Consider the following 27719-nt stretch of genomic DNA (forward strand, 5'->3'; position numbering starts at 1 on the left):
AACGCAGCCGGAAGTTGTATCTTAACTTCGAATGACATGACACTGGCAGTGGGAATGGCGGCTAAGATTACCAGAGGAAGGAACCCTAAGACCATGAAACTTTACTTCTAACGGCCCCGCTCAGGAAGTCGTTTCTAGCGACAGACAGAGACACCGTTCCGTAACGGAATTACGTACGAGCGGGTTTACAGCGTGAGTTTCACACGGTACACGTCCAGGCGGAGACGGTGGACGCACTTTGCGACGTGCTAGTTAGCTTCAGGTTGGTGCCGCTGACTTTGATTCAAGGCAGCTATTAGCTCGCCCTGCTGGTAGCCAGCTGTTGGCGACTTGGCTTGACTGGCCCAACAAGTTTACTAAGTAATAAACTGCATGAAAGCATTCCTTATTTGAATTTCTGAATGGTGATAAGCTCTCTTTGTAACCGCACAGCACTGCGGATTTTAATTGAGTGCGGAATTGGGCGACAACAAGTCGACTCAGCGGGTGTTTGAACGTTATTCCTGCTAACCTCATCGGTAGCCAGTGCAGTGAGGCTAAGCTAAGTTGGGATCCTGAAGTCTCGCCCATTTTTTTGGATCCTGCCCCAGCCATTGGCTAGGGGCTAACCAACGGCCAAGTAGTCTCGTTTTCGGCTACGATTGTTACTACGATGGAAAGTTTAACGCTGAGTGATGTCGAGCAAAAATATTACTCGGATTTGTTCATCTACTGCGACACGGACAACACCAAAAAAGTCGCCTCCAATGGGAGAGTTCTTGACCTTTTCCGGGCGGCCCAGCTCCCCAGCGAAGTTGTCCTGCAGGTAAGCTAGCCCACACCAATGTCATTTTGCAAAGTGCTTGTCATCGCAAAGTGAGCGCGGCGACACACACGACCACCGAGGTTGTTATTTTACAAAGTTGCCCTGCTTGCCAGTGCCGCCCTGTCCCCCCCACACACACCCAGGCTAGGGCTAGCCTTGTTTGTTAGCAAGTGCATCGCAGCAAAAAGAGACACACCTTCTTCTTGCTAATGCTAGTGCTAGCCCAAAAAGGAGGCGTTCAAGTCCCATCTCTCACCTTAGTTGAAGTATGGAACAGCGTATAAGCAGGCCAGCCACTTCAACATTTTTTTGTTTACATGTGGTAAACAGTGCTGTAACGTGTTCAGCATTGTTATATATGCTGTAGATTGTTGCCCTGTGTTGCCTTTCGTTTCACTCAAGTGAAGTCTTTCCACTATGCTTTTCTATGACATTCCCCTGAGACAATGGAAAAGTAGCCCCAACGTCTCTGTGCAACACTCATCTCTTGACCCTCATCAGGGGATTTGATGTCAAGTCGCTTCACAATCCATCCTTTATAGGGACGACGTAAATAATTGCTACCCCAAGGATGTCATTACCCTCAGTCGTCGCTCTATCAATCTGAAAAGTCACATGGGCCATGTGGTCTTTGGGTCGCTGACTTGCCCTGCTCTGTGAGGGGCCCTTTGAGATATTACGACCATCCAACCGCTGCAGCCCTCAGTGTTAGTGACTCCAGACACCTCAGCAGCAGGCCAGCGTTTGCAGGTTGCGAGTCAGGCCCCCCCCCCCCCCCCCCTTTTCTTTTTCTTTTTTTTGTCAAGGTCAACAACGGGAACTGCGCGGAGGAAGAACGGCTCAGTGTTGTAATCATTTCTTTTTTTTTTTGTTGCTGGGACCATTTTCAACGTACACAGTCACAGTGCGGTGTTGTAACAGGCTGAGGAGGGAGGGAGGAAGGGAAGGGAAGGGAAGGGAAGGGGGTGGTCACTGGCTCTTTGTATCTACACATTCTCAGAAGTCCTTTGTCAGCAGCGAGAGGGGTCAGTCAGCTATGGCTCGGGGCCGTCTGTGTTTTGGCCCTCGGCGGCCGAAGGAGTCATCCTTGAGTTTGACAACCCCGTGTGTTGGTCGTCTGTCGCGGAGGCAAGCGACATAAAGTTTAGCGAGGGGAGCGACGAAGACCGAGTCTGAGCTCTGGCAGATGAAGATTTATCCTCGCGAGAGGAACGACAGCGGCGGTGGAGAGAAGGCGTTCGGGCTGGAATGTTCAGTAAATACAAGGGTGGATAAACTTTTTCTACCATTGAGAATGAGGATGTAGCACCTCTTCCGACGGGAGAAACAGAAGTCAGACGTTTACTAGGCCGTAACACAAGGCCTGTCGAAGGACAACCGAGACACAACAAGACAAACGCCAACGAGCTTGCGCTGTGGCCAAGTGCAAATTCACAGAGGACGACGTGAAGATTGTTCAGAGAGACCTAGGAAACAGGAGAAACAACATGAGCAATCATTATTTCTTCCACTGCGTCTCCTACTGGTGCCTGAGGTCCAGGTCGTTCACGAATACAACTTGACTACGCATTGAGTGCACACCAGTATTGTACTGCTCGAGATTGCTCTTGGTCCTGAGACCACTTTTGTCTGGATCTTGGACTGAGCAGACTCGTGATTTTGGATCAAGACTGGTTGAGACTCAGCCAGCGCCGCAGAGACTTTTAATAACAGAAAAGAATGTTTTTGTTGAACCGCATCTCATCCTTAGAACCATGCAGAACTTTTGAGGTTTTTCACAACCACCACCACGAGTGAGATGAGTGTATTTTTTAGTTTCGAGCTCGGACGTGAAAGGTTTTCACGCATGCCGTCATTTTCAGTTAAGTTATTCCCATTCAACCATTTTCAATACCTGCTCCTTCGTCATGGGGGGGGGGGTCTGCTGGAGCCTCTCCCAGCTGTCAGAGTGTGAAGGCAGGGTGACACCCTGGACAAGTAGCCAGTTCATCGCAGGGCCGCATAGAGACAAACAAAGACAAACACTCACATACACACCTATGGACAATTTAGGTTCCAATTCACCTCACATGCATGTTTTTGGACTGTGGGATGAAGCCGTTGGACCTGGAGAGAACCCATACAGACACAGGGAGAACATGCAAACTCCACACAGAAAGGTCCAAGGCCCGGAATCAACCTTCTTGCTGTGAGGTGGCAGCGTTAACCGTGTTGTGCTAAATTATTCCTAGTTCATTTGTTTTTTTTTAATAGCTGGCGAAGCAGCAAAATAAATGTTGCTGTTCCATTTATGTAGAAGCAAACTTGAATTGGAAAGAAGATACTGGTAATTTGTTCTGGTTTGTTGTATATACAGTCTTGGTCTGGGTCTCGATACTCTCCAGTCTTGATAATGTCTTGGTTTCGGTTGGTGCGGTCTCGACTACAGCGCTAGTACACACACGCACACACACACACACACACACACACACACCTGCAATGGCTGCACCAGTCACAAGTCAAACTTTAAATGAAAAACAACCGTTGCCTGATAACGCTGTTATTCCAACTTGTGGGCAAGGTCAAAAAGTTTTTTTTTACTCCTTGCTCACTCCAGCGTTTCGGAAAGCGCGCTAAGGAATGCCTCTAAGACAGGAATCGGACCTTTGTGGTGTCACAAAGAGCATCAGTACCTGTCCCAGGTCATTGTCCCTCTAAAACCTTGTTGTTTTTCCTCCCTCTGAATGTGGAAGCATCATTAAACCACCGTCACTTCCAGCTGGAAGTGAATATTTCTGATGGAGGCTAGAAGCAGAGGGGCAAATGTGCTGTTCACTGGAGATCTGGGAAGGACTTTGGCTCATTAATCGCAGAAGGAATTCCAGGGTGAAAAATACAGATTTGAAAAACAGTGTAATTCGGCCTCTTTCTCTCCCTTTTCTCTGGTCTTTCCTACTGCAACTCCTGTTAGATAGAGAGACAGCAGCTTGACAAGGGACGTGTGTGTGTGTGTGTGTGTGTGTGTGTGTGTGTGTGTGTGTGTGTGTGTGTGTGTGTGTGTGTGTGTGTGTGTGTGTGTGTGTGTGTGTGTGTGTGTGTGTGTATACATATGTATGTACAGACCCTTTTCAAAAAATTAGAATATCATTGAAAAGTTCATTTATTTCCATAATTCCATTCAAAAAGTCAAACTTTCATAGATTATACATTCAGGGCCCACAATTGAAGTGATTTCAAGTATTTATTTGTTTATTTTCATATAATTTGGGCTTCCAGCTCACAAAACCCACGAAAACAGGATTTCAAAAAATTAGAATACTGTGAAGAAATCAGCCCAGATTTAGCAGGGCATGCATTTTTTTTAAACTGAGTGTCATCTACTAAACTCAAAGCACCTGCACAGGTGTCATTAAATTGCTTCAGTTTGGTTGAATTGTCTCAGTTCGGTTCAACATGGGGAAGACTGCAGACTTGACAACTGGCCAGAAGAACATCATTGATACCCTCCATAGGATGGGTAAGCCACAAAAGTTTTTTGCCAAGGAGGCTGGTTGTTCAGAGTGCTGTGTCCAAGCATATCAATGGAAAGTCTAGTGGAAGGGCAAAATGTGGCAGGAGAAGGTGCGCCACCAAAACAGATGACTGTGGGCTTCAGTGGATTATCAAACAGAGAAGAATCTGGCAGAGATACAGAAAGAGTGGAATGAGGCAGGAGTCACAGCTTCAAAAACCACCACATTCAGACGCATCCGGGAGAAGGGCTACAAAAGTCGGGTTCCCCGGGTCAAGCCACTTCTGAGCCTGAGCCAACGTAGGAAGCGTCTCAACTCGGCCAAGGAGAAGAAGGACTGGACTGTTGGCCAGTGGTCCAAGGTTGAAAGTAAAGCGTGCCTTTCATTCGGGAATCAAGGTCCAAGGGTTTGGAGGAAGACGGGTGAGGAACAGAACCCAAGCTGCTGGAGGTCCAGCGTGAAATATCCACAGTCAGTCATGATTTGGGGTGCAATGTCCGGTGCAGGTGTTGGTAAACTCTGCTTCCTGAAATCCAAGGTCACAGCAACAGTCTACCAGAATGTTTTAGAGGACTTCATGATTCCTTCTGCTGAGGATCTGTATGGAGATGCAGATTTCATCTTCCAGCAGGACCTGGCCCAGTAGGACCTGGCCCCTGCCCATACCGCCAGAAGCGCCAAAACCTGGTTTGATGCCCATGCCATCACAGTGCTTGACTGGCCAGCCAACTCGCCGGACCTCAACCCCATTGAGAATTTATAGGGTATTATCAAGAGTAAAATGAGGGACACCAGACCCAAAAACAAAGAAGAGCTGACAGAAACCATCAAGGAGATCTGGGCTTCCATAACCGCCGGGCAATGCCACAGGCACATCAAGGCAGTTATTAAGGCAAAAGGATCTCCAACCAAGTATTAAAGATTGACATATCGTTTTGAAAGTACAATATTTTCATTGATTTGATGTGATCTTAATTTATTTCTTTTTTCTGAGAAGTAAATGGTGATTTCTTCACAGTATTCAAATTTTTTGAACTCCTGTTTTCATGGGTTTTGTGAGCTGAAAGGCCAAATTATGTGACAATAAACAAATAAATACTTGAAATCACTTCAATTGTGGGCCCTGAATGTATAATCTATGAAAGTTTGACTTTTTGAATGGAATTATGGAAATGAATGAACTTTTCCATGATATTCTAATTTTTTGAAAAGGGTCTGTATATATGTGTATATGTATGTATGTATGTATGTATCTACATACATACTTGCAGCTATGCGATGGGCAGTTTGCACACACAGAGAGGGAGAGACCTCCTATAGAGATCATCATACAGATGCGTGTGTGTGCGAGTATCCAGATGTTAACCGTTGTCCTGTTCTGTTCAGATCACAGAGCTGTGCGGAGCCACCCGACTGGGTCACTTCGGACGCAGCCAGTTCTACATCGCCCTGAAGCTCATAGCCATCGCCCAGTCCGGGTTGCCCCTGAGGGTGGAGAGCCTGAACTCGGGTGAGTCCTCTCCCCCCCCCCCCCCCCCCCCCCCCACACACACACACACACACACACACCCTCCCCCCGCCTCACCGTGTTTGAGGACGCTTTGCGGTCGCACTTTCCGTTTCCTTGGGTGAACTGACTCCCGCTTTACTCCTGGGCTGCTCCTCCTCGACATTCCTCATGAGAGGCACTGACCCGGCGTTCTGAGGTTGGGGCGGCTCCACCAACACTCTCCGTTCTAAGCTAGCGATAAGGAATGGGACGGGTTGGCAGTTTCACAGTGGCATACAAAGCACCTGACCTGAGCTTTGCAGGATTCTTTTGTTTTCCCTCGGGATGCGCCAATGCCGATACCACTATCAGGTATCGGCACCAGTACCCGGTTTGAGTACTCTACTTGTACTCGTAAACTACGTGCTGATATCACAACACCGGTAGCAGTTGTATATGGATGTGTATGACACTTAAAATGATTAAAAATCAAAAATGACAATATCTTGTGATAAAATGATATGATAATGATAAAACATTTTATTATCCATGAAGTCTAGACAAGTTTAGGCAAACTCTGTGAACTCTGATTAATAGAAATAAGGTGTTGAATATTGATGTTGTCTGTATCCAACCTTGTGAAGTCATTACGCATTACTGAAGGCAAACTGAGAAAATGTGTTATTTCAGGAGAGCGCGGCAAACTGGCTGGCCTTCGTGTGACTCGGCACCCATGAAGTAGCTCTCAGGTTCATAAAGGTCGTTGCCCCCTGTTATCGAAAAACATGGTGGGGAATATTGTTCTGATAAGAGAACAGCAGTCGAGTAAAAAAAACAAAAAACAAATCAATCGGTGTCGGTGTCAGCGAGTACTAAAATTCCAGTACTCATACTGTACTCGTTTGGTGCATGCCGAGTTTTCTCCACGTGAGCCCTCTTGTCTGAGATTGCGTCTTTGTCATTCAAAGGGCAAAACACTCGAACCCAAAGTGGACTTCACTTTTGCCGTTACTGTCGCACCGTTCACGTCAGTAGACCAATATTTGGCTTGGACAGGTGCTACACAATAACGGCTCTCCTATTTATCCCAACCAAACAGTTTGTGTTCCGAGGCCTCCGGGGTCAAAACCCGTGCAAGTGCTTTCCCACCGTTGTGTTTGCCTTTGGTGCGAGCGCCAAGAAACCGTTGCGGTCTTCCAGGTTTGTTTTGACGGCAAACTTCTGAGCACGAGTTTGCTGTTTGACCGCGTTGATCAGAGAAGCGTTCAGGAAGCACAGAAGCCTTGTCTGTAGCAAAGTTGACCCACGAAGGCATTCGGTTTATTAGATCTGAAGATGTTGAAACCGGAAAGCTCGGGCTCTCTCTTAATCAAATACATTTTGAACGTTGGCAGCCTGAAATCTTTCTGCAGTATCTTATTTTTCTTTTTTTTTTTCTTTTTTGAGAATACACGGTAATGTTTTGTATTACATGTACTGTTTTCACAGTATTATTATTCAATAAGCTGACTTCTCCTATGCTTCTTCCCACTGAGGGCTGCAGCGATACATCAATCAGAATCGATATACCGATTTATTAATTAACGATTTGATAATATCGATATAATATCTTTAAGATACACTCTTATTTTGAAATTCACACAGCACATCCAGATCAAAAAACACACTGAAATGAATTGCTTGCTTTGTTTTTGTCTAAGAAAATGACCCCAAGATGTCGTGCATGCTGGATACAGTGGCTATGATGCGGGTTGACTCTACCGATTTTGCACTTAAAAAATATTAAGTTGAGTGGTTTCTCATGGATAAAAATATGGAATCCCTGGAATCACATTTAATTGAAATCGTATCATGATACCTCCAAACGTTAGTTAGTTCATTTATTGTCCACAATGTGGAAATTGGTCTTTGGTCTCATAAAACAACAAAGCAGGACGGCAACAACACTCACTTGCACACAAACATCTTCAGAGCAAAAAGCAGGACATCGGTGGCAATTACATTAAAAAGGCATCAAGGAGACGTGGGGTTCAGTGCTCCAGTGGCAACTGGGATGAAGGAATTTTTAAAGATGTTACTGTTTGCCTTTGGCCCTTTGTATCGCCTACCAGCGGGAAGAAGTTTAAACTCACTACTGAGTGGATGAGAGGGTTGTTCGCTATCTTGACAACTTCCTTGTAAATACAACTTGTGAAAGTTGTTTGTGTCTCTTCCCTATGCTTGCTTCTTCCTTTTATGTTTAGATTACCACGCCGCATTGCAGTGTTAAAAGTTAAGATTCCCTCTGTCAGGTTCTTATAAACTGTAGAGGAGTTGAGCTTTCTTTGTAGGTGGAGGCGTTGATTACAGGTTTTAAAAATGTAGTCTGTATTGAAATTTAGGTCGCAATCAATATGATTTTGCACCTGAGTACTTTAACTTGTTTACTGCCTCTACAATCTGTCCCTTAATCGTAAGGGGGCTGCACTGGCTCCTTTTCATGGTAGACGAGTTCCTGTGTTTTTGTTGCATTGATCTGTGAGAAGCTTTCATCGCACCACTCGTGGAGAGATGACGCATTCGCTCTGCATACTTCCTCTCCAACTGTGTCCCCCTGCTTTAATATGGCAACCAAGGTCACATCACCCGCATACTTAAACAGGCAAGACTTTTCCAGATCTAATTGGAATTTGTTTGTGTGTATGGAGAAAAGTAGTGGGGATAAAATGGTGCCCTGTGGAGCGCCAGCATGAAGCACAGTGATGTCTGACCGAGTATTATTGACGAGAAGCTGTTGAGGGCGGTCAGAGAGGAAGTCCCTAACAAGGTGGGTGATACCCGTGTTTACGGTTGCGTATGATACCGTATCGTGATGAAGCTACACCCCTGTTGCTATTTTGCGTAGTACATGGTATTTTTCTCACGATATATATCGCAGTTGGGGCTGTGAAGGGACGTACCGGTCGAACAGAAGAACCGTGTATCTAGCGGGGGCGGCCCGCGTGTTACAAGGTTCGCTTAGAAATTGCGCCGCTCTCTCGTCGGAGCGGACGAATGACGAGCAGGGTTCTGAATCGCATCGATCCCTGGCAGCGTAACAGCACAAAGATGAATCGAGTGGAAGTTGTTCCGTCGATGAGGAACAACTCTGCCCTTTGTGGAAGTGTCCTCCTGTCACCATGCCAGCTCCAAACCGCAGCCCGTTGCAAAATGTTGTTCCTTCCATGTCAGGCTTTAGGGTGCATTCAAAGTCCCTCGGTTTTTCCGTCAAGACGTTTCTCTTTTTTGTGCCGTCATGTGTTCGCAGAGTGTTCCATGAGAAAAGGATGACAGAAGTACCTCGTAATTTGCACCAATAAAGTTTTCCACTCACTCACAGTGATCTCTATGTAGGCACGGATGAGGGATGAGTTGAAAGGACAATTAGAATTTGCCTGGTAACTAAGGACCACTTGTTTTATTTCTGGTGTACAACCTTGATTTCTGAACAACCTGATCTAGTTTAGTTTGGTTTGGTTTAGTTTATTTCAAACATGAATAGCAAACCAAAATTGAGTCATACACGGCTGGACATACGTAAATAACACAAATGAAAAATAAAAAATAAAGTAAACATTACCTGAAAAATACGTAGTCCCCGTATCTGAAAAGGAGTGGAAGCGAGGACGGGTTATTTTTTCCTGCCCCTCCATAATAGCAGTTGACACGGCTCCTGCACAAAATAGACCAGACGCCAAAACGATCGCTGCGTGGCGCGAGCCGCGAGCGGAGGTGCGCGCAGCTTCGCGTCTGGCGTGAGCGACGCCATCGGTTAACACGGCCGCTGAAAGGAAGCGGGCCGCGCTCGGTGGCGCTTTCGCTTCCGGTGCGTACCGGGTGTAACGTAAAGAAAAGTTTGCGAGTGTCTTTACTTCAGTTCTCCAAAGCCAATCGCCGGCCACTTTAGATTTTGCCGCACTAACGCCAAATCATTATTGGCTCGCGGACGCCAAGAATTTTGCACCCAAACGTGATTCATTTTTCGATATTTGATTCGGAGATTTCAGTCGGTGCTACAGATGAGATGTATGGAAGTTCGGTCCCTAGTCCTAGTCCAAAATCGGCCTGACCTCGCATCTAATAAATCCGATCCGAGAAGTCGTCCGCGTTGCGTTGACCGATGCTAACAAACGGCCCCGTTGTCGCTTTCCGCCACAGTCAAAGACCTGCCGCTGCCTCGGTTCGTGGTGGGGAAGAACGAGGCGGAGGCGAGGCACGCCGCGCTCTACCAGGACGCCGACGCCCAGGGCTACCCGCCCTCTGCCACCGCCGTCATCCCCAGACCACCGGGCCGGGGGCTCCAGAACAAGAAAGCTCCGCCCTCGTCCACGTCACTCCCTGTCCACGAGGTCATCCAGCCCATGGCGCCCAGCGTAGAGCCCCAGGTGAGTTGATTAGACAAGTCCGTTCTGTCTTTAGTCCTCACTGTCCTTGACAGACTTCTTAACTGATATTATATTATTCATGATTAAATTGTGGTCTCCACATTTTGTTTTCTCTTCAATAAGTCCATAAGTCCATCACCGATCAAACAGCTCCACTTTAAGCAACAGCTATAAAAAGTTTGAAGATATATTATTTTGAATACTTATAAACGCAAAAGTAAGAGGCATGTTTTTTTTTAATGCAAGAAGGAGAAAATACAGATATTTCTGTCCAAATCTCGGGAGTAAAAGTACAAAGTTGAATGAAGGAAATCCTTAAGTAACCTGAAAAATCCAAATTCCAAACCTCAAATATTGATATGTGATTAAAACACAATTAATTCTGATTAATCCATTACAAAGGCCACAATTCATTTGATAAAATGTTTTAATCAAGTCCCACCACTAATATATATCTATATTTATAAATATTCTTTACATTTTCCATGTTTTGACTTTCTGCCTGCTTAAAGTCATCAGGCATCAGTCTCCTACTTTTTACCTTACAAAAAAAAAAAAAAAAAATCAATCCATTTGTACGTTTTTGGAAATATTTGTTTGCCGTTTGCTGGAGCGTGAAGATAAGAAAGAGCCTGGACGCCGTGCGTCACAGTTCCACCCGGATGTTGCACGCCGATCTTGTCGCAGTCGGCGCGTTTATCTCTTGTGTTTTAAGAAACCGCTCGCTGTGAAACTGCAGACCCGTCGCGAGTGAACTGATCTGGCAATACTACAAAACAATACCACTTCTGTGCGTAACTGCGCTCAGCCGACCAGCCGATGCGAATGTGAACTGATCTTTCAGACGAGGCCGAGATAAAAACTGATGGAGATGCTGATAGTTGTGTTTGTGTGGGTTTCGGTTCAAAGACGCAACGTTTGCAAAAGTGCAAACTGATAGGTCGTGGTCATCAGCAGCTAACTATTCACTCCACCAGGTGGCGCTTTTTTTTTTTCTCACTGCCTGAAGTCGGTCAGCAAAATGAAGGTGTGATTTAAAATATAAATGGCCATACACACATTTCATGATCACACTGTTTTCATATGAGGAGTTGAATATCATATTATTCCATATGTACTGCAATGGCATCACACATTACCACATACCGTGGTGGAAAAATGTTTTTGGACGTCTCTTGCATTTGGGATTTTACAGTATTGTGCTAAGAAGTATGTATTTATTTATTTACTTACTAACTTTCTTAAGAAATGTAATTTTTATTTTCTATTATTTTAGTGCACTCACCAACATTTACCCACATGCTGCACGTGCACTGTATCATCCAGCTCACAACTCCATGGTTTATTATTACATTATTTCCATTCGTTTGAGTGCCTCTGATGCGGTCAAACCTTTTGAAACACACAAAAATGATTGACGACAATAATTGAGATTGAGTAAAAAAAAAATGTATGGGTGTCCGGAAACTATTTTGAACTGTACATTTGGATTTTCTTGTTTGTTTTTCAGTTCATTCTTTTCCAAAGAGTCGTGCAAAAATTGTTTTGCAATATTCCTTCAAACTTGTGACGCCTTTGTTGCTTTTTTCTAGTGAAATTGAAGCCCTTGAAGGTCTGCGGACTTTCCTTGCCTTTAACTTTGTCTACTGCCGCCTTTGCGTGCCCGTGTCTCACGCTTTTGACCGATGCGTCGACAGCCCGAGCCGACCTCGCCGGTGGTCTCCCCGCACCAGTCCCCCCCCACGTCGCCCCCCTCGTGGAGGAAACACAAGCGGCAGCCCAGCGGCGGCAACGCCGACAGGCAGCCCGTGGTGGTGGTGGCGGCGGCTGCCGCTGCCGCCGCCGCCGGAGGCGTGTGGACGCACTTCAGAGACCCGCAAGCAGGTAACGTCCTCCCTGCGGCCCGGAGCCGTCTCGGAAAAAGCCAGTTTTTACTGTCCTGCTTTTACCCTGTTTTCCTTTTCTCGCCCTGTTTGCTGAGAACAGCAGTTAGAGCTGTGAGTCATTTGCGGAACAAAGGATCCACGTGGTCTGAGTTGAGCCTTGCATAGGCAATTTCACATTTCATTTCCCCACCATCATATCTGCTTCCAACGAACTGTCAGCATTAGCTTGTTAAGGGCGATGAGATCAAATTCATTTTTGTTATGGCGCTTTTGTCCCTTCCATTCTCTGTGTTGGCTGTTTCCACACCGCATCCTGCTAGCATAAGCAGTGATTTTTTTGGGGCAATTCACAACCTGCTGATGGTTGAAGCAACCACCTGCAAAACACGCTAAACATGCTAAACATGCCACCTGCCGCTGAACATGCTAAGCATCCAGGTGCAGACAGCTTCCCCATCAGACTGGTGAGGCACAGCTTTGCCAAAGCACCAATTAAGGGCATGCGGGGTCGGGGGTGGGGGGACTCTAAATTTGATGTAGGTGTGTATGGATGAATTGAATTGTGTGTCCTGCAAAATAAATGCTCAACATTTTCTCATAAATATATATTTTAAAATCCCTTTTTTATTAAAAAAAAAAAAAAAGGGAAAGTGCCCATGTGCAGCGACCCAATCAAGACCCACTTTGGGTTGAGAAACGCTGGTCTTGTGTTCATTTGGTTCCCAATTAAGACATTGTATTGTAAGAATTGCTTTACATTGATATGGACATGGAAACTGTCTGGAACTGCAAAATAACAGATTTTAAACACGCAAATAAAAAACACAACTGCGGTTAACTGTGGAAATTCAGGGCTTAATTGCAATTTTTTTTTTCTACTTGTAATCCTTTTGATACTGATCAATTTAGTTTTTTAAGCAGGCAGAACTGCAGGTAGCAGAGATGAAAATGTTGAGCCTTCCTTCGATAGTAGTCCTGATGGACAAGGATCAGTTATGAGAACAGCGGAGGGACGGTCGAAGCACTTTTTGATGTTGTGGAGATGAAGCCAGAGGGGCCCGGTTGAGGTGGTTCTGGTGAAGATACCAGCGGAAGGATGCTGAGGTTGGAACTAACAGGCAGGAGGCCTGGAGGAAGAGCAGAGAGGAGATTAGGAGAAGGTTAGACGGAGGCAGGTGATTGGCTGCGGCCACCCCTCATTCCAACAGACCAACAGAAAAAGAAATGAATAATAATAAAATGACATAAATCCTGCTTTTTCAAGAGAGTCAATGTCAATGTGTCAAATGATCCCAGTTATTAATGTAAAAGTTGTGCTGATGGCTGAATAGACAGTTTACTTATTGTAAAACTGGGTTAGTGTTATTACACGCAGATTAAGGTACCTGACAGCAGAACAACCATTTCTCTAATGAATTGACAGTGAGCTGTGCACGTGTGCGTCACCTCTCCGCAGGTCAGGTACCAAGTGAAGGAATGTGGCCGTCTCACTCTCCTCCCCTTCCCAGTCAAGAGAGTTGGGTCAGCTTCACGGCGGACACCCCGCCATCCAGCACCATCCCGGGAATGCACCCCTCCTCAGTCCAGGTATGATCATCACCCCGTTATGATAACCCTGTGGCAGCACAAGTGCAGTGGTGGTGGTGGTGGTGGTGGGGGGGGGGGTTTTTTGGACACTGCATGCATTTGTTGAAGGACTGTATTGCGCTAAGAGTCAGTCTCAAGTCTCCCAAGTATTAAGATATGGATATCAAAAATGTTTTCTGCAAAATTCCACCGGATTCTTGTTGTACATGACCTCAACTACCTCCGTGGTGATTTTCAACTTGTTTCACTCTAGCATTTTGGAGTCATTTATGGCTGAAGTTACACACCACATGCAGTACAAAACCTACTTTTATGGGCAAATTCAGATATTAATTAAAAACGGATTACTCCAAAATGCTACAGCGGAAAAAAAACTCCTCGTACGCTTTACTGTAAGAGGTGTTTTAAACGCGCACTCAATTTTTAAAGTGTAGATAGCGCGACTGAGCCTTTCCCAAGCGTAGCCGGCGCGACCGCAGTCAGCAACTCCGGCGTGTCTGCGTTTAAGGTGTTCGCTAGTCGCCGTAGCGCTACCATGGAATGCTAGCCGAGCTTCGCAGAGTTTGCACCCGATGTGTTTTGCTGCTTTTTTTTTTTCTATGAAATATTGCTAAACTTTGGAAACTTTGGGCCGGAGTTTTCAAGCCTTTTTCGAGAAGAAGTTAACAATGTGAACAGTGAACACTGCCACCCTCAGGCAGCGCTCAGTACTGCATCGCAGGTACAAACGCGCACGTAGCGGCTGGAGCGCGACGTTATCATTCAGCAATTTACAATAACGACAGCACCGCGTTGACTTAGATTTTCGCGTCGACAAATTTATGTTGTCGACGTAATCGATTGCGTCGACTGCGTCGTCGTAGCCTGATAACATTCTAGTAACTAATAGTAGTAATGAGACGCATGTTATCGTAGTGCCCTTGCCTCCTCCTCCATCAAAGGGAAAATACTCTCTGCTTTAGTATAAATAAACTTCAGTTCAGATCGGTTTGAGAAAATGCTGCTGTTGAATTTGAGATGAGCTGCCCTCAGTGAGCGCGCGAAGGTTAATGCGATTGTTTCTTTCAGGAAAGCACAACGATACGAACGGTGGCCTCGGCGGCGATGACCAACGAGATCCAGCGACAGTCCAGCGCCTACGACGACCCCTGGAAGATCACGGACGAGCAGAGGCAATATTACATCAACCAGTTCAAGACCATTCAGCCCGACCTCACCGGCTTCATCCCCGGTACGAGCAACGCGACCCCTCCCACAACGAGGCCGACACGTCGCTGCAGGATGGCTGCAATGACGCTCTTCCCTTTTTTTTTTTCTTTTTCCATTCACCAGGCTCAGCAGCGAAAGAGTTCTTCACCAAATCCAAACTGCCAATTTTAGAATTGTCACATATTTGGTAAGTCGTCCCTCGTGTGCCGGTTGTGTGGGATTCAGGGGTGAATTTTGCTTTGCTGTTTAAAGTACCCTGGCGTGACAGGAAAAATGTGTTGCATACTTATTTTAATACTTACTAACTACAATATGTTATAAATGGCAGATCAAGTCGTATACAAACAATAGAATGCCTTTTATTACACTAGTTCCCTTTTCAAGCTGCTAAATGCGAAATTCTCTTTTGAGATCAATAAAGTTATCTATCCATCCATCCATCCATCCATCCTAGGATCATAGTCTTAATTCTTTTAGATTCAATTAGTTTCCCAGCTTTGTTTTGATAGAGATCTGAATACATTTTCAGGGACTGAGATCAGAGCCAGAAATCAGCTTAACTGGATTCTTCGGTCTATCAAGGCCTTTCTTTTCTTTTTTTCTTTTTTTTTTACTAAAAGATAAAAAATTACGCACTGAGCAGTCTGAGGGAGATAAAGTCAGAGCAAAGATCTGAGGATCTCCGTCGTAAAACGCTTGCGGGCGGCCGCTCGGTTTTGCCGGCGCAGCGGACTCACGGTTCTCCGCCGTGTGCTTGAAGGGAGCTGTCGGACTTCGACAAGGACGGGGCGCTGACCCTGGACGAGTTCTGCGCCGCCTTCCACCTGGTGGTGGCCAGGAAGAACGGCTACGACCTCCCCGAGAAGCTGCCCGAGAGCCTGATGCCAAAGTTGATCGACCTGGATGACTCAGCAGGTGCTTTTTTTTTTCTCTCTTTTTTTTTTTTTTTTTTTGGAAATAAATTGTATGCCTGAGTGCCTGAGTGTGGGGCATCGGGATGCAAATTATCGATTAATTCAACAATCGTTAGTCGATTGACCTCGTCGATCGATTAACGATTAATTGATAAGCAGTGATTTTTCCTGAGAACCTAAATTTCACAATGAATAATGTGTAACACATTATTTAACCCTTAAATAATGTTGAGGGTCCAATGTGAACCATTTTTACATTAGAGAACAGTATTAGAATAGAATAGTAACATTTATCCCCTGACTTTAAGTTGATTTCTAATGGGTCACATTTCAACTGTTTAAAAAAAAAAAAAAAGTTGTTTAAAAGTAACTTGTTCTTGGTATACACGAATACACCACGCCATTTATCATAAAAAAAAACAGTGTCAATTTTTTTTCAATTAATTGCCATTAACTTAATTTAATCAATCAAATTCTTAATCGACAACTAATCGATAGTCGATTAGTTGTTAACACCCCTACCTCAGCAGTTTGGAACAGATGTCCAGCAGTGTACTGCATCCACCTCTTATAGTCATTTATTTTGCCAGCTCCTGTGATGATGTCCTGCAAAGGAAGTCCACCTGTTTCCCCTCCAGTTTCAAAATAATTGTCCCGACCCGCCGTTTGCCCTCCCTCCTCAGAAGTTCCAGAGACGACCGCCGACGTTGGATTCTCGGCCTCGCCGGTGGAGGTCGCGCCCAGCAAGTCTCCCTCCATGCCTTCGCTCAATCAGGCCTGGCCAGAGATGAACCAGAGCAGCGAGGTTTCAGCACGCGCACCCACACACACACACACACACACACACACACACACACACACACACACACACACACACACACAGAGACACACACTCTTCTCCAGTGAGTGCAGACACTTTGCTCTTGCTGTGTTGAAATTTGATGGAGTGTAATTGGTTTTACTTTGAACATTCAGCAGAGCTTCTGCTCCTTATCCATCAATCACGACGTTTGCCACTCCATCCTCAGCGTTTATTAAACACTGTCCCTGATAATTCAGCACTTTCCTCCAGGCCTGGGTACCGAACTGCGACACATTTGCTGCGCCGACCGAAATGCTCCCATCCTGTCCAATTTAAAAAAGAAAAAACAATCGTCTTTCGGTGCCAAATTCTAGACATCGAAGAAAGTAAATCTTAAGGTCTCAAGGTCTGAAGTGGCCGGCAATTGGCTTTCACTTTGTAGAAGCGCTTACCAGAAACACTTGCAAAGTTTTGTTCACCTCTGAGAGAAAATTAGGATCATGCCAAAGAAGTGGAAAGCGTGGCTCCGCTTCATTGAGGCGGATCAAAATAAAGCAAAATGCTAAATTTGTGCCAAGGATGTAGCTGCACATCAAAGTTGATTTTGAGGAAATCCTGATTCTGAATCACCAATAAAACGGAAGATGAAACAAATCTTTTGCAAATCTCTTGCAATGTATATTTGTTGTTGTTCAAATTGCTTTTTAAAACACTAAGAAAAGTTTCACCCCCAATTTACACCATGATCGCGCGACAACCCAGGTAGTTTCGCATGAATTTAAAGAAAACAAACCGTGAAACGGAACTCCTTTGCCCGTCCCAACTGCGTCTCAAGTATCGCTGTGTGTAAAAAAGAAAAGTAACGATAAACTGGACTTGCTGGTATCATACAAAATGCAGGCAATTAAAGCATACGTGCATTTTGTTCATCACAGTTTCAGATTTAAAGTGAAATACGCTTTATTGTTTGACGGCCGAACTGAACAGTGTTGAAGCCGATACGTCGCATTGATATTTCACTGGAAAATCAGCCGCATCCGTGTTTTCCAATCATCGACTTCCTGCCTGAATGATTTCTACCTGCTGCGATTGACGTGGTCGTGAAGCGACCGTATTGAAACCAAGGTATCAAAATTGCCATCATATGAAAAAAAATTCCCAGATACCCAGCCCTGCTTTGCTCTCATCTCCTGGTGCGCGGTGCTGCCTCGCTGTTCAGCAGGAAAGTCGGCAACATCTTGAGAACAAATCACAAACGAAAAAAAATCACATCACAAAAAAAATGGGGCTGTCAATGTTGCTTCCGACAAACAAGAGGCTCGGGCTGACGATGTACATGTGTGATGTCACTGCACTGGCCCACTGACGTTTTTCTTCTCACTGTCTTGTCTGTCTGTCCTCTGCAGCAGTGGGAGACGTTTAGCGAGCGCTCCTCCAGCTCACAAACTCTGACCCAATTTGACTCTAACATTGCACCAGCTGACCCTGTAAGTCAATCACTCTAGTACGCATGCATGGTTTCACCATTAATGGACGGACATTAACCCTCTCTGGATCTCTCTGTGCTTTTTTTCTCCCTCACTTCTCTCTCAGTCTCAGTCTCTCTCTCTCTCTCTCTCACTCTCTCTCTCTCTCTCTATTGCTGTGCATGATCATTTTTCAAAGTGCAACCTGTTGCATCAGCAGCCCCTCTGTACAGTACGTGCTGCGTATTGGCCCGGCTCAGCTTCTATAAGACAGCAGTTCATTTTTATGTCTGTTGGCAAATCCACAGCAATGCCTTTGCAGAATGGGCAGAATGTGTTTGCTCTCATGAGGTCACTGTAACAAGTGTGTTGTGAGATTAATGGCATGTGAACGGTTGCCGATTGAGCAAGAGTCATTCGTGTGCGCAGATGTCGGACTTCCTATATTCCTTTTTTTATTATTTAAATATTTATTGTTTTTTAAGGAACATAGAAAATAAAAGGAAAAGTTACATAAAAATAAAAGAAAAAAAGTGCAGGTTACTATCTCCTTTTTTCATTGAAATATGCACAGAAAATCCCTGCATGTTGGACATCCAGAGGTAGGAGCCCAGTCTACTGACCTGGCGTCCTCCTGACCACTAGGGGGCAGCCTAATGCAGTCTAAGGGGCTGGCTTCATTAGGTTTTTATACATTTATGTAGGTCCTCAAATCAATCAAATCTAATGAATTCTGAAACAGTATTTGCAGCACTTTACACTATGCGCACTGCGCAGTTTGCTGCACACTTTCAAAATAGACCTTTTCCAATTTCCAAATGGATTTTGTTGCTATTTGAAGTATAAAGATATTAAATTTGTGTTGCTTAGGAATAGAAATTCCGAGAGTAAAGGAACTTTCATATATTTAAAAAGATGATTCGTTATGCATCTGGGTTTACTAAGAAAGCTGCATTTTACTTTGTTCCTAATTGGTCGTACATGCTCGACTTGTCTGGAAAAGAAAGTGGTAACTTAAGCCATGAAACACTTGAAATATTGTCAAGTCGAATAAAATCAAAGTATCTTAAGCTAGTACGTTGTTCTTGTGCACCGTAAATGTACTCACCCTAAAACCCTCTGGTTTTTATCAACAAAGCTGAAAAATAAAAAGGATAATACTTCCTTCAGAATGTAGTGATGTTTCTAAACATCTCGAATCGTCATCATTATTAACCACGTGTCTCCCATCCTTCAGGACACAGCCATCGTCCACCCCGTCCCCATTCGGATGACCCCCAGTAAGATCCACATGCAGGAGATGGAGCTGAAAAGGACCGGCAGCGGTGAGGCCACTCGCGTCAGTTGTCTTCTTCTTCTGGGAGCTTCCACAGTCTTGCGGAAAATCAATCCCCCATTTCTATGAACTGCATGGCTTTTATCTGCCTGCTCACGATACGCACATTGACACTGGCTAATCTTGTTTTGTTTTTTTTCCCCCGCTCCGTTTCCTCATCAAGACAACAACAACCCGACCAGCCCACTGCTGGCCAAAGCTCCAGAGCACCCTGAAGAAGTGAAATTACCTCCTACCATGAAGTTTGTAGCCGCAAACACTGTGGGTGAGTGAGGGGCCGCTCTTTCAAATCATCACTTTTTGTTCAAAATGGCAGCGAGCATCACATTAGTGAAACTCACTCACAAGATGAAAAACATTGCACTCGTCCCGTTTTTGTAGCATATTTAACGATAAAATTTCACATGTGTCGTAACCCAATGTCGCAAGTGCTCACTGAGTATCGGTGATGAAAATATCCCGTCCCCTTCATTTAAAAATAAAGATAAAATGTTTGAAATAATTTATTCCATTGGCTTTTGTAATTTTACAAAAAAAACAAAAAAACAAATCGAAATAGAAAATCGAGTTTTCAGAGAAAAAAAAAATAAAAAAAAATCGCAATTTCATTTTTGTCCAAGTGTGCACAGTAGTGGAAGAAAGTTTTTGGACAACTCCTGCATTTGTGATGTTCTGTATTACGCTAACGATCAGTCTTAATGTCTCCCAAGTGCAGTTTATTGTAGTTTAGTTTACCCTCATGCTGCACATGCACTGTTCCATCCAGCTCAGAACTGGATGTCGCAGCAAGGACGAGCCTGGCAACACATGCACACCTCATCAACAAGAGTGCAACCAAACCTTTATGAAACGCACGAAAATTCTATTGCAAATGTTGAATAACGATTATTGTGAATTGTGATGAATTGAGGAATTGAGGGAAATTTTCAGGGTGTCCAAAAACCTTTTTTAATTCATCTCTCCTCTTAATGACTTGAACTTGACATTGTGCATTTCAAACACACTTGGCTTTTAGACACAGGTGCGCTGTGCAAGCAGTGAGCGGCCCGTAATTACTGATTAAAAGCTTCAATGTGGAGTTTCATGGAAACCACCAGTCGGTGTTTACTGTCCAACAGTTGAGATACAGCAGCAACTCCTGGCCCTCAGAGGGCCACAAACTCTACAACGAGTTGAGGATTCATACACAAATCACTTTGTCGCAGTGGGCCAGTGTAATATGAAGGCGTTTCTCTGCCTGTGCTGCAGGTGACGGTTACAGCAGCTCCGACTCCTTCACCTCAGACCAGGAGCCGGCCACGAGACAAAGGTCAGTGCGAGTCACATGATTCTCCTTGTGTTGAAGGTTGACGTTGTTAAAATAAAAAATATACGCTAGTGTTCAAAAGTGTGGCGCAACTTCCTCGTTCCTACATTGAACTCCATTATAACCAGCCTCACGTGCAGGAAAATCAGTCAAGTTGTGCTGAACACGTTATGGGATGGCTTTGACAGCCGCTGCCTCGCAGGTCGAAGTGAATGTGATTTTAGAGGATGAATACATCCGGTATGCAGCCATCATTACACAGGTGGAATGCTTTATACTTTAGGCCGGCGTTTCTCAAGTGGTGGGTCGTGGAGCCGTCTTGGTTGGGTTGCGGCTTCACAGGTGGATTTTAAAATATTTATGTTTATTGAGAAAATGTAGGGCATTTATTTTGCAGGACACACAATTCAATTCAATAATTTCAATAATTTATTCACTCAACATTATAGAAAGTGGGCGAGCATTTTTTTTTTTTTTTTTTTGTGGAATAAATTTGGGGCCACGACTTCATCATGAGGAAATAATGTGGGTCCTGGGACTCCACCAGTGGACAACCACTGTTTAAGGCTCTTTAAAGCGGTCTGCTTTTAGTGTGGTCACAAAGAATTTTGCGCACTTGGGAGTTCTTTCAATCACTTTTAATTAGAAATTGTAAATTGTTTTCATGAAAACACTAAAATATCACCATACTTACTGATTTTCGTGCACCCATAATGATCATTCAAGGTCATTATCTCATCAAACTGGTCATAATGGAGTTCAATGCAGAAATGAGTCGGTCACGCCACACTTTTGATCGCTCGTGTCTGAGTTACTTGTCATCAGTTGTGATCTCCTGGTGCTGTCTTGTGTGTCAGGTCACAGTCTGGTACGTCTCCGGAGGCCCTCAAGGTGGTGGCCCCGCCCCCGCCGCCGCCTCGACCCCACCCCTCCCACTCCCGCTCCTCCTCGCTCGACATGAACCGCACCTTTGCCACCACGTCCACGCCGGGCCAGCCGCAGTCCGCCACCACGGCGTACCCCCCCGCCGTGCCCCCCCGGCCGCTGCCCACGCAGGTACGATTTATTTATTTTCAATTTATTATTTCTTCTTTTTTTTCAATTTCATTCATTTAGTGTAAAGTAGTGCTGTCAACGTTAACGCGTTAATTACGCTTCAATTCAAACTCCTTTGAAACACAAGAGAATCCAGTTAATTGTTAAGTTACATATAGAGCAGGGTAAAAAATTTGCAATTAATTTGCGATTAATCGCGAGTTAACTCATGACACTAGTGCGATTAATCGCGATTAAAAAATGTAATCGACTGACAGCCCTAGTTAAAACAATTGGACGCTAATGCAAATATTCAACAATAACAATAACGACAACCTCCACATCCTCTGTGTGTGTTTTCCGCAGACGTCCGCGCCACACACCGGACACCGTTCGGAGAGGGAGGGGGAGGGCGCGCCAGGAGGGGGCGCCGCCGCGCTCACCTCCACCTCCCCGCAGCAGATCCCTCAGCAGCCCAACTTCGCCGACTTCAGCCAGTTCCAGGCGTTCGCCGCCTCCGAGCAGCCGTCCAGTCTGCCCGAGGTGGAGCTGCACAGCGAGGCGGGACAGGTAGGCAGGAGGTGGATGCGTCTGTAGCACGGGGTGAAATGCTCCCATCCTATTCAGTATCCAAAATTTAATCATCCTTTGGTGCCAAATTTTGATATCCGAGAGAGAAAATCTCAGAGTCTGTGAGCCAATAATCATTTGACATTAGTGTGTCAGGATCACAGGCAAAGGCCTGAACTAAAGCCGTGAAACTTAGCATCATGCTGAAGAAGTTTGGTGTGGTTAGGTGGGTCAAAATAATGCAAATCCAACATTTGCCCCAAAGATGTAGCATCAAATCAAACTTGATTTGGAGGAAATCCTGATTTGATTCAACAGTAAAGTGTAAAATATGTATTTTTGTTGTTCATATTGTTTTTACAGATCACAAATAAAACATCAAAAAATATTATGGGACAATTTGGATATGTAGAATATGCAATTTTCAATAATTTTTCTTACTGTATTTTACTTTTATATTTTTGTTATTTCTTTATGTGTTATTTATGTTGTAACTGGAATGTATTTGTTGTTGTCGTTCAATTTGGGTTTATCAAAAAAAAAAAAAAAAAAAAGTATCGTTCATCTATCAAAATTTCAACTTCCATGGTACCCGGCACGAGGGGGCGTACTCCTCCAGCTGGTTACCCAGTCCAAACATTTAGCAAGGTGGTAGTTAGCGGTTCACTCTTCAAAGGCATTATCACACATGGACCAGTGCTTGTTTTCTTCCAGTGGCTTCCCCCGCCTTGATTAATGTGTTTTGTTGTGTTCAGGGGGAGAAGGTGTCTGAAGGAGCTGGTCCTTTGAGAACTGTCAAGAGTGACGGACAGGCCGATGAGCGAAGTTCCGCTGCTGTCAACTCTGTAAGTCAGTCAAAAACCAATGCATTTTTTCCCCATGTAAACTCGCGTCTGCGCTGTTTTAGTTGATGTGACTGGATAGGAGCTGCAGTTACTCCCAGTCATCGTTCATAAGGGCCAATTTTGCATAGACGTGGATATTTTGTATGCTTGGCCAATTTTTTTGCAGGACACACAATTCAATCCAATAATTTTAATAATTGATTTACCAGACAAGATATAAAGTGGGCTTTGTTTGTTTTTTTGTGGAATGAATTTGCTGTGGAATAAATTTGGGTCCCGACCACTGAGTGACAAGTCTGTGAGGTGAAAGTGTAATATTTTTTTCCTTCTGAACAGTTGAAGCTTCATAAATAGGAACAGGGTGTCCTCAAGAGCTTCCTTTGAAAGAAAGAACTTTTCGACTAAGCAGCGTTCACATATGAAAAACCTCACAGGGAATATTAAGACGTTTTTTTGAAGGGTATTTCTCACAGATGGACTTCATGCATGTTACTTTAACATATGCCATGTTTTGTTTTATTTTTCCTCCCCCGCCAATCAGGTCAAAGGCTCGTCTGGTCCGCTGGCCCCTCCCCCCAAACCTGTGCGTCGGAGGCTGAAGTCGGAGGACGAGCTGCGGCCGGAGGACGAGCCGCACGGTCCGCAGAAGTCCAACGTCATCGCCGCTGTCCTGGCCACCCAGCCGTCCATCCCCAGGTCTCGCCCCCTGTGACGCGCATGCGCGCAAGGTTGTGCGCGTCGCTTTTCGCTAACGCTGCGTCTCGCTGTGTTCCTTCAGGTCGGTGGGAAAAGACAAGAAGGCCATTCAGGCTTCGATCCGGAGGAACAAGGAGACCAACACAGTGCTGGCGCGACTCAACAGTGAACTGCAGCAGCAGCTGAAGGTGCACCAGGAATATCTAACTGTTTCTTTATTGGGACTGAGCCCCAGCAGTAAGACCAGCTCTGTTCCAGAGCTGGTCTATCGCAGGGCGAAAGACCCATTTTGTAATTGCTGTGCTTATTTTTCTTTTTGTTCATGCACCACTTTGAACCCCGTTGTGACCCCCTAAACATACTGCAAAAGTCACCAGATTTTACACGCAGGTCAGACCTGACGAAAATCTTAACCTATTAAAAAACTGGATCAATGTACTCAGTAGTGCCCCCTACATACACAAAAACACTAAAATCACCATCGCGCTAACTTTAGTATTACACAGACAAAGCCTTGAAGATTCAATATTCTTGAAAAGAATTCCCCCATTCCCCCCAAAATTTTCCATTTTATGGCCCTTTGAAGTCGCAGTACACGCAAAAATCCTTAAAATCGCCTTAAAACTAAAATGCCACTAGCCCCCTCTGGGAATATCGTAGAGTCATGAGACGAAAACCCATGCGTTTGTGACGTCAAGCCCTACACTTCATACGCTCAAATTCTTTACGCTCGACAAACAGGAAGTGAGCTATTTCCACTTATTTTCACACTCGCCTAAATCAACATTTCTTGACATTTGACACACTAAACATGGTTGAAATTTCATGAAATTTCACACACATGTAAACACAGGTCCTGACATTGTGATTAAAAAAAATCAACCCGATGCGACTAATGGCGTCTCCTACAGAGCCAAAAATAGCTACATTGCGCACATTGATCGGGGGCGTCAGCAGAGTTGGCATGATACTGAAGGGGTCGGTAGACCTTGTGAGAGGTTGGCCGGTGTCTGGGGTTTGGGTAGGCTGTGCGGGCTCAGGCTCATCAACGCTGCTTGCAGCTTTAATATTTTGTTTTTAATTTTCTTACTCTCATTTTCAATTTTCAATATCAGTTTACCTACGTTACTTAGTTTTCATGTTCTCCCTGTGTCTGGGTGGGTTCTCTCCGGATTCTACCAACCCCACACCCTCTCGCCAGTAAACTCTCATGTCCTCATGTTCCTTCAAGGACCTGCTGGAGGAGCGGATATCCCTGGAAGTCCAGCTGGAGCAGCTCAGACCTTTCTCTCACCTCTAACCCGGCCACGGTGAATGAGGGAGAGACACCCACACTGTGTGACTCCGCCCTCCACCACTCCATCCCACCCCACCTCCTCTTGTCCCACCATCTCAGATCCAACATACATTGAAATAAAAGAAGAAAAAAGTGAAAGAGAAGCGCCTCACCCGCTCTATTTACGCTCTTGATGATCCTAAAGCGGAAGGACCTGAGAGCGAGGAGGAGGAGGAGGAGGTGAAGGTGGTGGGAGGGGGAGGTGGGGTTTTTTACAAACTGGCACTTTTGAGGCGAAACGCCCGGACGGCCACGGGCTGAGAGACGGCCGGCGGCGGCGGATGAGACTCTCCGAAGAAATAATAAAGCGCTGCTGCCCGCTGACTTCCCCTCCACACGACTGAAGAAAGACTGTGTTTTTGTGTTTTTGTGTGTGTGTGCGTGTGCGTGTGCGTGTGTGTGTGCGTGCGCGTGTGTGTGTGTGTGTGTGTGTGTGCGTGCGCGTGTGTGTGTGTGTTCATCCTGTTCGGTAGCTGTTGAGCATCAACGCACTCCTTCTCTCCCATCACGCCGAGCGCCAAAAACGAAAACAAAGTGGTTAAAACAAAAAAGGAGAGGACCTCCGTTATTTATATGCACCGAGACTGAGCTAAACTGTGATTAGCTCGATTAGCGCAAGAAGGCACTAAGCGGCTAGCTCCACATCCCAGAAATTTGACGTAAAAAAAAAGCTGTTGCGTCTGTCATAATACCTTGGAAGAAGTAAGAAAAACATTGTCGCTGCATAAATATTGAAATATTAAAAACCGCATTCCTTCTGTGCTAATGTTTGTATTTGTACGAAGCCTTTAAATAAATAACGCGAGCAGACCACTCTTTTTTTTTTTTTAAAAAGGAAAAGAATTCCCCCTGGTGATCGTCGAAAACCTTAAATCACATTTTTGTTGAACCGGAGTTTGGTGTGGAACGTGAACATTCTGGGCTTGTCGAGGTGTGTGTACATGTGCGCGCGCATGGTTGTGTGTATGTGTGTGATGTGTGTGTGTTTTGACGTCATGATGCCTTGACGGCGTCTCCTCTCTATTGTTACAGTTTCTGGGGATTCGATGGTCGAACCTGATGCCAAATGACTGAATCGTCGTCACCCTTCTCTCTCTCTCTCTCTCTCTCTCTCTCTCTCTCTCTCTCTCTCTCTCTCTCTCTCTCTTTCACACACACACACTCCTTCCCCTCTCCCTCTCTCTCTCTCTCTTTGCAGTGTTGTCCCATTTTTTAATATAACTATTGTTAATTTTTAAACATTGAATCGCTGTGGTGTCCCCCAACCACCAACAACCTTCCCTGAAAATGTTGAAACAGGAACTCCCTTCAAGGGAAGTGGAGATGTTTCGGGCACGACGGTGTCCCGGATGTGATTATTTTTCTGTCGTCGCTGAATTTAACGTTTCGCCGTTCATCCAATCAGACAGCCGGCACTATGCAATGCAAGGGGTTCGGCGGTGGTCTGGCGAAGTGCGAGGGGAGGTCTTCAACCAAGCAACCGGGACGTTAGCTTTTAGCTCCGATAGTAGCATCTGCGTGAGCGGTGTACTCTGATTAGTTTTGTTTTGTTTGTTTTTCTATCTTAGATCTTCCAAAACATCATCTACTGTATATTCTAGAGTCCATTTTTGGCCCCCTTTGTTGTCTTTTCGGCACTGATGCTTCCTCCTCCTTGGGGGGGAAGTCATCCTCAGACCGCCCTTCGACCCTCGAGTCTCAGCAACCTTTGCCGGTTGTACGCGACAGAACTTTCAAAAAAGAAAGAACAGTCGACTCTGAACTGCACTTTGAACTTAAAAACTCCCGCCTCTCTTTTTTTTTAATTTCTCTAATTTGTCACCTTTCTCTTCGCTTCCTTCAGCCTTGCGTGGTTTTCTTGTCCTACACGTGCGTTTTTGAAGGACAAAACAGAGCTTTAAAAAGAAAAAAAAAAAACTCAACAAAACCACCCGAGTTTTAAAACCTGGAAACTTTATATGTATATTTTTGTGCCAGTGCTCCAAAAAAATACTGTTTTTTTGTTACATCGCTTTCTTTCAAAACAACATGTGTTGTGTGCGCACACGTCGTGTCCCCGGAGCTTCCGGTGCGTCGCCGAAGAGTCGGTCCTCTTCCCAGAAGCCTTATATACTCCCTCCCCGCACTGGCGTCGCTGTTTCCACGGTTACTGACTGACCTCTCTTCCTTGTTCTAGCAAGGCTCGCCTTCTTTTTTTTTTCTTTCATTCTTGTTTTTTGTGCTGCGAGGATGATGATGACGACGTACACTGTGTGAGTGTGTGAGTGAGATATCGTTTCCCAACGTGGAACTAATACCATTTACAACCCTATTTAAAACAGTCATGTGGGTTTGATTTTGTTCTGTTTTGTTTGTATGTGTGTGTGTGCTAGCACAACAGATCCCCCAAACCTTTGTTAAAAAAATAAATAAATTAAAAAAAGGCAATCCAAGCAGACAAGAAGCAATCAGTGGCAATGACCAAGTCATGAATGGGATTTTTTTTTTCTCCGAATGCTTTGCTCCCACATCTGTGGTCTGTAATGTATATGATACACACTTTT

At 45.0% G+C, this 27719-nt stretch overlaps 2 protein-coding genes across 3 annotated transcripts in view; both read left to right on the top strand.

Moving 5' to 3' along the window:
* The first annotated feature begins 17 nt into the window (after positions 1-17).
* On the top strand, positions 18-27570 carry reps1 (RALBP1 associated Eps domain containing 1). 2 transcript variants are annotated; one of them, XM_076037521.1, is made up of 19 exons: positions 18-805; positions 5683-5806; positions 9962-10188; positions 11886-12072; positions 13531-13661; positions 14730-14892; positions 14994-15057; positions 15631-15785; positions 16468-16589; positions 17993-18073; positions 19290-19377; positions 19552-19653; positions 20637-20697; positions 21552-21750; positions 22096-22299; positions 23055-23144; positions 23686-23840; positions 23923-24028; positions 25072-27570. In XM_076037521.1, the coding sequence occupies exons 1-19, from the start codon at positions 653-655 to the stop codon at positions 25138-25140; spliced, it is 2481 nt and encodes an 826-aa protein (XP_075893636.1). In that variant the 5' UTR covers positions 18-652; the 3' UTR covers positions 25141-27570. The 2 variants fall into 2 exon arrangements, with proteins under 2 accessions (XP_075893636.1, XP_075893637.1); XM_076037522.1 differs by lacking the exon at positions 17993-18073.
* actc1a (actin alpha cardiac muscle 1a) overlaps positions 2354-27719 on the top strand; it is a 98761-nt gene continuing 73395 nt past the window's right edge. The window contains exon 1 of the mRNA XM_076037531.1: positions 2354-2367. The gene's annotated coding sequence lies outside the window, so the exon portion shown is untranslated. The remainder of the gene's footprint in view (positions 2368-27719) is intronic.

Source organism: Nelusetta ayraudi, unplaced genomic scaffold (assembly GCF_046127955.1).
Source record: "Nelusetta ayraudi isolate G7.1 ecotype Tasmania unplaced genomic scaffold, CSIRO-AGI_Nayr_v1 ptg000052l, whole genome shotgun sequence".
NCBI classification, from domain to species: domain Eukaryota; kingdom Metazoa; phylum Chordata; class Actinopteri; order Tetraodontiformes; family Monacanthidae; genus Nelusetta; species Nelusetta ayraudi.

Bases quoted from the DNA above. Each gene is read 5' to 3' on its own strand.
- reps1 (XM_076037521.1), top strand. From the start codon at position 653: ATGGAAAGTTTAACGCTGAGTGATGTCGAGCAAAAATATTACTCGGAT. The intron at 19,378-19,551 runs GTGAGGCCACTC...TTCCTCATCAAG, and splicing joins GCTGAAAAGGACCGGCAGCG to ACAACAACAACCCGACCAGC. The intron at 19,654-20,636 runs GTGAGTGAGGGG...CCTGTGCTGCAG, and splicing joins TGTAGCCGCAAACACTGTGG to GTGACGGTTACAGCAGCTCC.